Source organism: Takifugu rubripes, chromosome 5, assembly GCF_901000725.2.
Source record: "Takifugu rubripes chromosome 5, fTakRub1.2, whole genome shotgun sequence".
In the NCBI taxonomy this organism is placed as follows: domain Eukaryota; kingdom Metazoa; phylum Chordata; class Actinopteri; order Tetraodontiformes; family Tetraodontidae; genus Takifugu; species Takifugu rubripes.
In genome coordinates this window covers 9,654,725-9,666,793 of record NC_042289.1, presented here as the reverse complement: position 1 = coordinate 9,666,793, position 12,069 = coordinate 9,654,725, and the positions used below count along the sequence as shown (strand labels likewise).

Genomic DNA, 12,069 nt, shown 5'->3' with positions numbered 1-12,069 from the left:
TGTCATGTAAGGACAGTCATTAGCACATTATGATTACGTGTGTGTGCGTGTGTGTGTGTGTGTGTGTGTGTGTGTGTGTGTGTGCGTGCGTGCGTGCGTGTGTGTGTGTGTGTGCGTGCGTGCGTGCGTGCGTGCGTGTGTGTACAGATCTGCGTGTCCTTGCTTGCACATCTGTCTCCCACCCTATTTCCTGTCTGCTTCTGCACCTGTCAATACACAATAAAGACAAAATATTCACTCTGGGGCTCCACCCGCTGTGAAAGCTTCGTTTCACTTCAAGGTCTTAAATAACAATCAGCGGGAGATGGACACAAGTCAAAACACGACCACGTCAGACACACTCTGACACTGGTATGGATGTCTCACTGTTTAAAAATAAAGCAAAAGGATATGGATGTGCGCTGCGCGATGAAGTGCACGGCGAAAGGCATCATCCATCTCAATTCAGTTGGAATTGCTCAAACTGTGCGATTTAAACTCCTTGTTTTTACAGCACCACGCAGGTCTTAACATAAACATGTTTGTCCTTTCGCTGGAGGTCAGAAAAAGATATTACTGACACGGGAGGGGGGGGGGGGGTTGTTTGGAGCAAACCCACGGATCAGACTAGTGACTGGGTCCATCGCAAACCCACGGATCAGACTAGTGACTGGGTCCATCGCCGGGTAACCAAATGAAGACTGGAGCCGTCAGGAGATGTGTCTTATAGGTCTAAAGAGCCCACATTGGTATTCGTGGCTGAAGCTCTGTGTGGCTCCCCAAGGTTACCAAGCTGTTGCAGAGCAAATCAGGCAACTTATATTTAGCCGTGCCAATGGTGTGCTGTGGATTATGTCTTGGGCCTCTCGGGTTTCGTCTTCACTGCATTTTGTTGAATGAGTGTGGTTTGTGGATCACAAGTGCCTGTGAAGTGACCATCGACCATTTTCCAGGGCCAGTGCTCTTTTCATTTCTCCGTGCTGGTTTCTCTCACATATTTTTCTGCATTTGGGGGTGTTGGATACCCCAGAAAGACTCTATAGAAGAGACCCGGGTGAGCAAGGCGGCATTACAGATCATTTCAACAGCCCGCTGAGGATTGGGATCAAACGGAATCATGGATGTTCTGGCCTTGGAGGCAAAGAATGTGCAAGGAGCTGAACCGGAGAAGAAAGCAGCGCCGCGGCCGAAACCAAAACCACCCAAAAAAGCCAAAAGGATTGTTTACTTTGAGGTAGAGATCATAGACCTGAGGACGAAAGAGAAGCTGCTCCTGCTGGACAAGGTGTGTGTGTGCGTAGACTTTTGAATTACTCGTATTTTATAAAGGCAGTAGTGATTCCAGGAGGCTGTTTGCTTTAATGCTTCCATGATACAAGCTGAGCCTCTTTCACATACATCCAGGAGCGTGTGGCAAATCATCACAGTTTATCGCCTACAAGTGGATTCATTTCTAAAAGTTGCACTGGTGAAGCCAAAGGAGACATATTTTTCCGAGTTGCGCAATAGGGGTCATTACTAAGAGCATTTCATGATACTTCACACACGTGTATCCAGGTCAAGTGCGTCCATTATCGGTCATGTCTGTGCTGCGTGTGGTTTACGCTGTAGAGGTGCCAATTTCCTCGTAGTATGTCAGGAATTGTTCTGATACCTGTCACATTACATGCTGATGCAGCAGAGACGTAGCAGGCAGGCTGGTACACAGCGCCAGCAGCTTGAGGATATTTTCGGAATCCCAACTGGAATTTGAAAACACGAAATGCATTCTCAAATGGGACTGATTACTATAATTAGAATCCTATACGGGCCTTTGTTATTCCAACTTCTGTTGTTAATCTTCAACAATATTATGGGGGATTGCATGAAACGTTTTTTTACTTACTTAATGTGTGGCTGCAAGAGCAGCAGCAAAGCGTACGGACCGCCGTCCAACCCTCATTTTTAGATAAATGTGGTTTATTTTGAGTATTTTGCAGGTGGAACCCACTGCGACTGTTTTGGACATTAAATCTTTGTTTCACAAGTCCTGTGAGTAGGTTTAAAACATTCCCGCACAAAACGAGTCGCTTGCACTAATAACCACATCTTTTTCATCCTGACAGATCCAAAGTGGTACCCAGCGAGACAGTCCCTGCGCCTGGATCCCAGTGGGTTTGATTTTTGCTTGTGTTTTTTTTTTCCAAAACATTGTCTTTCCCTCAGTGATGGTTTGATGGCAGATAAGATTATTGGACCCTATTTGGACTTATCTGTTGTGGGTCGTCACGTTTCCCCAGAATCAAAGTGTCTCCGGGATGAGGAGGTTTTGCAGACACTTCCTGTCGGAACCACGGCCAGTTTTTACTTCAGTGACCTGGGAGCACAGCTCACATGGGGAACGGTGAGCACAGTTTTGAGATGCCACTATAATCAGCTTTACCTGCTGGACCCCCAGTATGTCCAAGCAGAAAAGATTCTCAGAATAATCATTAAAAGACTGTTTGACTAGCACACTTGTTGGTCTGCTTAACTTCTGGATATGGCTAGCACACTGTGACTAGCTTAGCAAAAAGAGTTTTGTGATTCAGTATAAATGGACCCACTGAGGAGAGCAGGTCTGGTTTGGATTCTTTGCACTACTGCACCCATCTGTCCTCTGTTCCAGGACATATAATCTCATGGCCCCATTTCTCCCAACGGTGTTTATCCCCGTGACCTCTCACTTGTCTTTCCCTGCCCCTCATTACTCTGCTCTGCCCACCCACTCTCTATTCCCGGTCCTTACCATCCAGCCCCCAGTGCCCTGCCAAGTTTCAGATTGCCACAGAAGCGTGCAGTGGCCCTGGCAGAGGCCGCCAGGAGGCACGCCGAACCAGAGCTCTGTTCAAGGTGCTGATTCGGGGATTGCTTTCATTTCCAGCCGCGCTGCCTCACTTAATCATCTCATTTGCGGAGAGCTGGTATTATAAAAAGTTGAGGGCGCCTCAGTCGCTTCATTTGCACATGTTAAGTATCTCTGAGAATGTTGGCAGTCTGGAGAAGTAGCCGACAGTTTTAGACGGCCTTGACAAAGCAGTTGTAACAGAAGCCAGAGGCACGCTGTTCTATCCTGCCAGATATCCTCATTACACAGCTGATCAACATTCTGTAGGTTCCTGGATTCAGTCCTAATTGCTCGGCTCTCATTAGTTTTTTTCCACGTGTGGTTATTTTTCATTGTTTCTGCTTTTGCTCAGGTTTTCCTAGCAGAGTGTGCTGGCCCGCTGATCATCTACCTGATATTCTACTTCCGTCTGCCGTTCATCTATTCTCCAAAATATGACTTTACCAGCAGCAAGCACTGGGTCGTCCAGTGAGTGTCAGCTTGCTTTCGATTTTGACTGGCGCACAATCCCGAGTTTGCACTGATAATCCGTTTAACAAACACCCGGGACGTGTTCCTTTAGGATGCAGACTGAGGACAAAGGGTCTGATGAATCACTCCAAGCTCAGCATTGTATGTAAATGTATGTGCCTGTTTTACAGCTTGGCCTGCATGTGTCACTCCTTCCACTATGCCAAGAGGATTCTGGAGACAATATTCGTCCATCGCATCTCTCATGGGACCATGCCTCTCAGAAATATATTTAAGGTGAATGAACTACTAAAGCCTGACATTCAAACATGAGTATTGTTACACATTAACCTTCCTGGCTGTGCTGATTTACAGTGTATATCTGTCTCATCCAGAACTGTGGCTATTATTGGTGCAATGCAGCATGGATGGCATATTACATCAACCACCCTCTCTACACAACACCCTGTAAGTGCAACCCAGCGTGACTCCTGATGGAACATCAACATGTACTCTCATGTAAATAATCTCTTGTGTCTGTGGTATTTTGTTAGATTATGGAGAGCAGCAGGTGAAAATAGGACTGTACCTTTTCGTGGTAAGATTTGTTTTGGTCCTACGGTACATTTTAATTTTTGAGTTCAGTAAATGATTCATCTAACCCTTAAAAGTTCTTGTTTGGATAATGCGGATATTGTTTTTCCCTTATAGTTCTGTCAAGTCGGAAATTTCTCAATCCACGTTGCCCTTCGTAACCTCAAACTACCAGGTTAACATTTTATAAAGGAGGCTCCAGTGTTCACTTCCATTAGTCTGTGTCACGTATGTAATATAGTTTTCTGAATCATTGCAGGTTCAAAAACAAAGAAAATTCCTTATCCAACAAAGAATCCCTTTACATGGATATTCTGGCTGGTCTCTTGTCCAAACTATACATACGAGGTAATCTGACACATGCAGTTTTATTCAAGAAGTGTGCAAAAGGTATCTCTGTAGGTGGGAAATTATGTTAGCGATAATGAAAATTATATAGCAATTCTATAGCTGCTACGGGGTATATATTCTTGTACGATTCTGGTAATTCTACCAGCTGCTACTGGTGTTATTATATTCTGTTTCTGAGCCAACCTTGGGGAAAAAAAATCAATCATCCACTAAAAAATTCACAACATCATCACTAACGTGACTAACCCTTTTTGTTTGATATTGAATGTGTCAAATTAATTATCTCCCTGCTGCCTTTATCCAGTATTTACCTCTGTTCTCCAACTTCTGTTCCATTTGGTTTTGTTCAACGATGCTGAAGTCGTGGTCATGATCTTCATCAGGATCTCATTTTTCCCAAAATAACTCGCAGTTATTGCGTATTGCTGCCATCTACCGGTCATGTGTAGTTATGACAGCATAACTCTAAATTTTGTGTGTGTGTGTGTGTGTGTGTGTGTGTGTGTGTGTGTGCGTGCGTGCCCACACGTGCGTGCGTGTGTGCGTGCGTGTGCACCTTCCTCACAGCTGGGCTCTTGGATCGGCTTTACGGTGATGACGCAGTGTGCGGCGGTGGCGTTCTTCACTCTTGTGGCCTTCATCCAGATGACAGTGTGGGCCAAGGGCAAGCACCGCAGCTACTTAAAAGAGTTCAGAGATTATCCAACTCTACGCTCCTCCATACTCCCCTTCATCCTTTAGAGTCCAGCAGTTAAAAAATGGAAGTTGCTCCACGTATCTCTCTCCTCAAGCATGGGGCCTTTTTGTGGCCCCTGACTCTAGACATGGATACTAAAGTGTGTGAGGTTAATGATGCTGATAAACTGTTGAATGGTACAACCCAAAAACCCATCCAGACTTCAGAAGTAAGGTAGTCTTAATTTAATATTATTTGAGAGCTTGAATAAACAGATGCTTGTTTGAACAGATTGCATTTATCTTATTTCAAATATTTGTTTTCATAGGTTTTGGTAAACAGGTTGCCCAGTGATAGATTGTCCAAGTGAGACAGCCTGGAGCTGAAAAATCTGCAGTCTTTTTCATTATTTAACTAACTTAATTCATGACCAAATGTGTTTGTGAGGCAGAAGCAGAGAGGAAAACTGTCGATAAACATGGAGAAATAAGCTATGAAATAAATATCTATTCCATAATGTTATAGCGAAGGATTGCTTGCATCTAAAAAGCTAAAATTCATCCCTGCAGATACCATAATGACATATGTCCCACTCTTGTTTTATCTGACAGTGATTATTTATTAACTGGCCATAGCTTCTCATCACACAAGGCTGAGCCACTGAAACCACAGCAATCCTTCTCGTGGAAATGTATCATTTTATTTTGGAACACAAACCTCACAAAACAAGGGAATGGACAGAGAAATGAGCTTTATTTGTGACTCACAAAGAAATGTCTGTATTACACTTAAAAGAGGGATACACAGGGGATGTGGACTATTTCATGGAATGTTATAATACAAGATGCTGACTCAGGTCGAAATATGAACAAACTCGGAACATAGTGTTACCCGATGTTAGCAAAATATTGCATTGGATCAACATATTTGCTCTTTAACCAGGCACTGAGCAGTTATATTAAATGTAAAACAATATATTCAGTATTACAGTAACATTTACAAGATTATTACTTTATTTTGCTTGCATATAAAAGCAAATTTGATGAAGCTACACCTTCCCTAGTTGCATCTTTACCTATTCCCAAAATGCAATTAAGTTAGATTAGATTAGGATTTATACAAGGAAGAAAAGTGGAAGAAAAATGCAACGTCCTGTGTCCTCAGCAGGTAGAAAGAAATGATATTGTTTACATGTTTACATGTCAGAGATGGTGAGGACACAAACCTGCGTCAGCAGAAACTGCTGGCACGATAATGTGGGAATCGAGTGAGGCCAAATGAGCGACGATCCCCCGGCATGCTGATGGCTTGATTCAACTCGCGTGGGACAAGAAAAAAGCAAAGTAGATGAGTTTATACTTCACTTCTGGACGACGACCCGACCGTTCCTGGAGCGAATCGGACTCTTCCTGCCGCGTCTGGGAGGACGTCTCGATGCAACGACTTCCACGACTGATTTATTGCAAGATGATCGCCGCGCCGCCGCTTTACAACAAATTCTGACCGTGGCAGCCTTCTCCCTCCTCGACACCTCCCCCCAACCCAAAAAAAAAAAAAAAGAATCCCCACGTAAAATGGAAAACCATTAATTAAAGGCCACGATGAGAGGTAGGATGACTGTCCTTCAGTTTCTGGTCATTCTCACAGTGAAAAGTCCGATCCACCATCACAGTCTTCTCACTCTCCCACTCTCTACATACAGTGGATATGAAGGGAGGCGGCCGGATCCAAATGGAAGCGTCACTGCGTACGCGCTCGGATCAACGCGGCGCTGCCTGCTGGATCACGACCTCAGACGTCCTCGTACTCCAGAAAGTGGGTCCTCTGCAGCACCTTCACGTGGCGCTCATAGATTTTAAGTGCGGGGCCGAGGCGGATGGACAGACCGGTCAATACGTCGCTGCGCTGCATGAGCAGGAGGGACTTCCCGTCGATTTCCTGATGGGACAGAGAACATATGAGAACAGTTCAAAATGGATCCAAGCTAAAATCATTATGTCTGTTTAGCAGGCTCGTGTGAGCAGAAACTTAAGTTAGCTGCAAAGAACTGACAGTGGGTCTAATCCTGCTGCACATGCTACAGCCGCCGCCCCTGAACGTGCACCGGGGAGAAATAAAGCTGCCTTTCAGTGCCCTCTGCTGCAGTTTTGAGGTGGTGCCCTTACTTGTGCTCGGAAAGCTACAGCCTGCTCTGGGAAGCCAGCAGCCGAGAAGTAACTGGCCACGTCTGCCACAGTCCACTGCAACAGGTTCTGGCTCATTTCCTTCTTTACAGACCTGCAGGATGATCGGGAAAGATGAAGAGCGGGGCGGTTTTTTTTTATTGTCTGTGTGTATTAAAAGGAGGCGTTTATGCATGAAAAACGGCGTGACTGAACATGTTCTAGGAAATTTACAATAACGATGACGTTATTTAAAGGAGGATACTCACACGTCGTCGCCGTTGTCGCCATTGAGGAGATTATTTTCTGCTGCTGTGAGGGGGGGCAGTTCTACCTTACTGTTAAAAGTACCTGTGAACAACAACAGAGCTAACGTCAATACAAATATTAACAAACAGGATAGTGAGTTGTTTTAGACACCCTTATCTGCACTAACCCTGGGTGGCATTATTTAAATTATTAAATGATGAACCTGCTACTGAGTAGAATAAATGCTATAAAAATCCCCCCCTCCCAAAAAAGTGGCAGTGGTAACTAGTTTAAATCCCACCCAGATGTTACATAATTCACAAATGCAGCACACATCAGTCGATGTTCACATCTGATGTGTTTGTGGATGCTGCAGATGGCAGCAGCCCAGTCACACCACATTCCCGGGTTTTTTACAGTATTCCAAACATTCCCATCGGGCCTCGGGGTGAGCAGGAGGCTAAATACCTGCAACAGCCACGGTAGCACGCAATACCTGCCACAAACTAATTTATTCATCCCCTGGAGAGATTAGTCTGCTCTTACATCCAGGCTACATGGGTGTTTATAAAAAGAAATAAATAAAATGCTTAAAAACAAATCCTTACGTACAGTTTTCTGACGGCAGAGGCAGCGCTTGCTGCTTCCCATCGGAAACGTTCTTGGTCTCGTCCGGCTGTACCACAAAAAAAAAAAAGTGGACAAAAACAAGGTGATAAATGAATTTAAAGGATCGGAGGCAGAAAAATTGATAACTGATGGATAAAAATGAGCGGTGAGGAAATTACCAGGCCCGCTGCGTAGTCTGGAACCAGCTGGTCAGAGGAAGGTCCGATCTCTTTAGCCTTGCCTCCGTCATCTGTCTTCGTATTGTTCTTGGTAGCACCGGGGGTCACCGTTACCGGCTGCATTAATGGCTTTGTGGCGGCTGCAGGCACAGAGTGAACTGAGATCAGCAATCCTTGTTTTATAGGAGCCCCCCCCCTCCTCAAACTACAACCAGAAAACAAAAGCAAACTAATAGAAAATTCTATTTGTTATTATAAACTCATGCAACCATATCTGAATGCTGGGCGAGCGTATTAGACGGCGCGTATCAGCGTGAATACCTTTGTCTCTCTGCATTCCTGGGTGCTGGCACTCTGCTGGGCAGACAGCAGAATGATAGGCCCAGTCATTGTTTGTGAGGGCCCTGGGGCTGGACGGGGGCAAGGAGCTGGGCCTCTCACCAGCCTTCTGCAAAGAGACGGGGTCCGGACCCAAGCCGGGGACCGGCCCAGGCTGGCTGCCAGGGGGGGAGCTGGGTGCAGACACGGCTTGCACGGAGGGACAGCGCGTGGACGCCTCTTCATATGTGGAACAAGGAGAGGGTCCTTCCTGCCCATCCCTGCTTTCCTCGGCTGCCTCCTCCTCTACATTACTGTCCGTGTCCATCGCCATGGAAGTGTCCGCCTGCAAGATAGAGCCATGCCGTGTAGGTCTGAGTGTTTATGTTTCATATTCATATTTCCACACGCTGGGGTGCCCAGTTGGTGCTTACAATGCAAGAAAACAAAAACAGCCCACATTTATTTATGAACCTAAACAAGCTCAAGTGTGAGCGAATGTGAGGAAAAGAGGATAACCAGACAGAAACTTCACGGGAAACCCCCCCCCCCCCTTCAGTATCAAACTGCAGGCAGCAGAGCGGGTCACGTGAAAACGCGCTCATATAGATGTCGCAATTTGCCCGCTGTGGTTTTAAATGAACGCCTGCCTCGGAATGCCGGCGACGCTTTCTGCGCAGCGCTCGCTCCGCCGCCGGATCGCGAGCCGCTCGTCCGCAGACGTGTCTCCAGCTGGATATCGCGCCGTCTAATTGCAGAACTCTCTTTCTAACGTGCACTCGCCCCTTTCAGCAGGGCTTTGGTCGATGGCGCCCCGAGTGAAAAATTACCTGGTGTGCGACTGCGTGTCCAAGACCCAGCATTGGAGCACAAGAGCGCACTAAAGCCCGCCCCGCTCCTGAGAGAAGAGCCGCTTGTATGGCAGTTACCCATCGCGCCGCATTTCGCACAAGTTAGACACGATCGCGATCTCCCCCCCCCCCTCCTCATTTCACCGAGTATCTCCGCCGAATCGAGGTTCGCACAAAAGAAATGGTATCCGCATCCAGGTCTTTCATGCCCCATATGATTTGTAATTCTCGCATGCGGGAGTACAAAAGGGGTCGGTGGGAGGCGTTTGGGGGTTTTTCTCAAATTTCCTCCAAAGTGCGCATGTAGTTGGAAGCCGTGGACCTCGCCATTGTGTCTGTGGCTGCGGAGCGCTCGACGGGGCCGAGTCACGGTGAAGCACAACAATACGGAAACCAAGTAAAGTCCCCCAGTGTAGCCACACGGCACGCCGATCGGAGCGAGCGCCCCTCGCCCCGATCGAACCATCCACTTTGACTTTGCTATATGTCAGAGATGTGGATGTACGGCATAAACGGCCGTTCAGAAAGAGCAATGCGAATGTGTCCGTTATCGGACACGTCAGACAAGACTTGACCCTCGCTTTCGGCTAAAACCTCGCTGACAATCCACGTGAAGTACTCCCTTCAAAGTACTCCCGACCAATGATTTTTAATAACGATGCGCACGCCATTAAGAGAGCGAAGTCAATTTGATCTCAGCTTAACCCAGATCGGATAGAGCATCCGCCAGCTAGCGCAACGAACAGTTTGCTGCCGCTTTATGTTAGTTCAGGTCTCACGGTGCACTGCTACATTTAAGGTGGGACACACACGCACATTTCACCGACGCGGCCTTTCTTAAAACGCGGCCAACAAATAGTTTCCAGATATGGGGAAGTGAAGACATCACCGCACGGGACGAAGGGGACCATAACCGACGACGCTGCATTAGACGTGACCGTGCTCGGCTGCGTGTCCGACAATGGATTCACAGCTCTGACTTTATGCACTGCGTCGGCGGTGTTCCAACAGCCGAGAAACAGACTGTTTGATTTCATGACGTCAACATAATTTGATGTTGATTATATTCAAACGTCAATTTGGGGGCTTCTTTCCACCGGGGGGGGGGAAATGGGCATGTCTTTAAGTCAAACACACGGACTGATTTGTCGACATAGGCGGACAAAATACGCGGCTGGACGTGCGTCTTTTTTGGTCCGCCACGTCTGTCTTCATTTTCCTCGGAAATATCATCAACAACCCAGAAAGGTCCCAACGTCCCCCATAGGGCTCCTATATCCGCGGTGTTTGAGACTTTTTCCCTTCACCCACTCCCACATTTACATGCCCGGGAACGAGAGGACTCATTTCCGCTTTCCGCTTTCAAAATAAATGTCACATGAAGGGAGACATGAGCGACGCGTATTATTTTGAAGGTGCGCTTGTCCGACTTCCTCCCAGCTGTCTCTCGCGCCCTGCTACCTTGACAAAGCCCCCTCCCTTTCGCGCAACGCTGAGTTTGGGGCTCTAAAAGCGCTTTCTGTCGCCGATAATGGTGGCTCGCTTTATTGCAGACGGGCAGGGCGACGTAACTTTTACCGTCACGCATTCGGACGCTCGCGCCGCCGCTTAAAAGTGTTTGACAATCGACGCCGTGATGCCCAAATGTTCCCCACGCCGAGTACGCGCGCACCTTCTGTTTTTTTTCCCCCCCCGTCTCCACCTCGCCAGCGCTCGACCGAGGTTCCAACCGACGCTCCCCGTCTGCGGCAGTTTTGGGTGCACTTGCAAATCACTTCCCTCCCCGCTCGCCATTTACGCGCAGAAGGCGTTATTATTACCATTCTAATTATTATTGTGGAGAACCACTCAATAATCACGCCGAGCGTTTACCTCCCCCCCCCCCCCCTCCCCAAGTTAATGTGACACAGATGTGGCCGTGCAATGAGATGCGAGGTCGTTAAACATGCTTTCTGGCATCAGCCTCGACATACCTCCAAATCCTCCTCGTCCTGGTCAGCAGGACCGACAGCGCTGTCCCCATTGCTCAAGTCCGAATGACTGGCTTCTTCCAGCGTACTCCTTCTTGCAGCCGGCAACGTTACATCGTCTTTCTTTCTGCTCCTCCGCTGAACCTTGGCCGCGTTTCGGTATGAAATAGAACCCTTGTAGTTAACTTTAAGCACGGTTTGTTCCTGAATCAGTTTTTCCAGTTCAGCGCAGGTTCGGTCTGGCTCGGACCCGTGTCGTCTCCGGACCATTCGGCAAATTCTGTCCAAGTCTGGCCGGGCTTTACGCGAACGCAGCGAGTCGATGGTGTCGAGGATCCACTCGCGGTACTTTGATTCGGACATCCTTTTTTTGCTCGGTGGGCTCGTTTTCTTCTCTCCTACCTTGGTGCGTCAACCCTGGACGCGAACACACGGTGTTTTTCGTGAGCCGCGGTCCGAGCCCAAGTGAGAAGCGGAAACCTCGCTGTACGCCTCCTGCGTTTGCGTGTGCGCTTAAGGTGGACTGAGCGAGTTGCAGCCAAAAGTTTCTACTCAAGTAGGGATTTAAGGTGGAAATTGCGGTCCTGGACGTGGACGTGCCCGCGTTTTCGGGCCCGCGTCTGCAGAATGTGGCCCCTTTGATTCGGCAGCACGAAGTTAATCACTTTTTAATCAGTCCGAGCAATTAGAAAGCTACAAAATACACCTTAATAACGGTTGGTTGGTTAATAACTGTTGGTGCGTTGGTCGGTGACTGTTGAACCAAATTTTAGCCTTTTGGATATGATCTTTAAACGAGGAATAGCATCACCACT

At 47.4% G+C, this 12,069-nt stretch overlaps 2 protein-coding genes across 2 annotated transcripts; one reads left to right on the top strand and one right to left on the bottom strand.

Moving 5' to 3' along the window:
- The first annotated feature begins 660 nt into the window (after positions 1-660).
- On the top strand, positions 661-5,205 carry tecra (trans-2,3-enoyl-CoA reductase a). Its single transcript, XM_003964733.2, has 11 exons — positions 661-1,264; positions 1,959-2,010; positions 2,085-2,129; positions 2,259-2,362; positions 3,198-3,313; positions 3,487-3,592; positions 3,691-3,763; positions 3,850-3,893; positions 4,007-4,064; positions 4,149-4,237; positions 4,808-5,205. The coding sequence occupies exons 1-11, from the start codon at positions 1,097-1,099 to the stop codon at positions 4,979-4,981; spliced, it is 1,029 nt and encodes a 342-aa protein (XP_003964782.1). The 5' UTR covers positions 661-1,096; the 3' UTR covers positions 4,982-5,205.
- Positions 5,206-5,649: 444 nt separating this feature from the next.
- Positions 5,650-11,751, bottom strand: samd1a (sterile alpha motif domain containing 1a). Its single transcript, XM_003964732.3, has 7 exons — positions 11,258-11,751; positions 8,437-8,779; positions 8,116-8,255; positions 7,940-8,003; positions 7,348-7,429; positions 7,082-7,193; positions 5,650-6,854 (listed from the first exon to the last, which is right to left on the bottom strand). Exons 1-7 carry the CDS (start codon positions 11,615-11,617, stop codon positions 6,708-6,710), a joined length of 1,248 nt encoding a protein of 415 aa, XP_003964781.1. The 5' UTR covers positions 11,618-11,751; the 3' UTR covers positions 5,650-6,707.
- Positions 11,752-12,069: the final 318 nt, after the last annotated feature.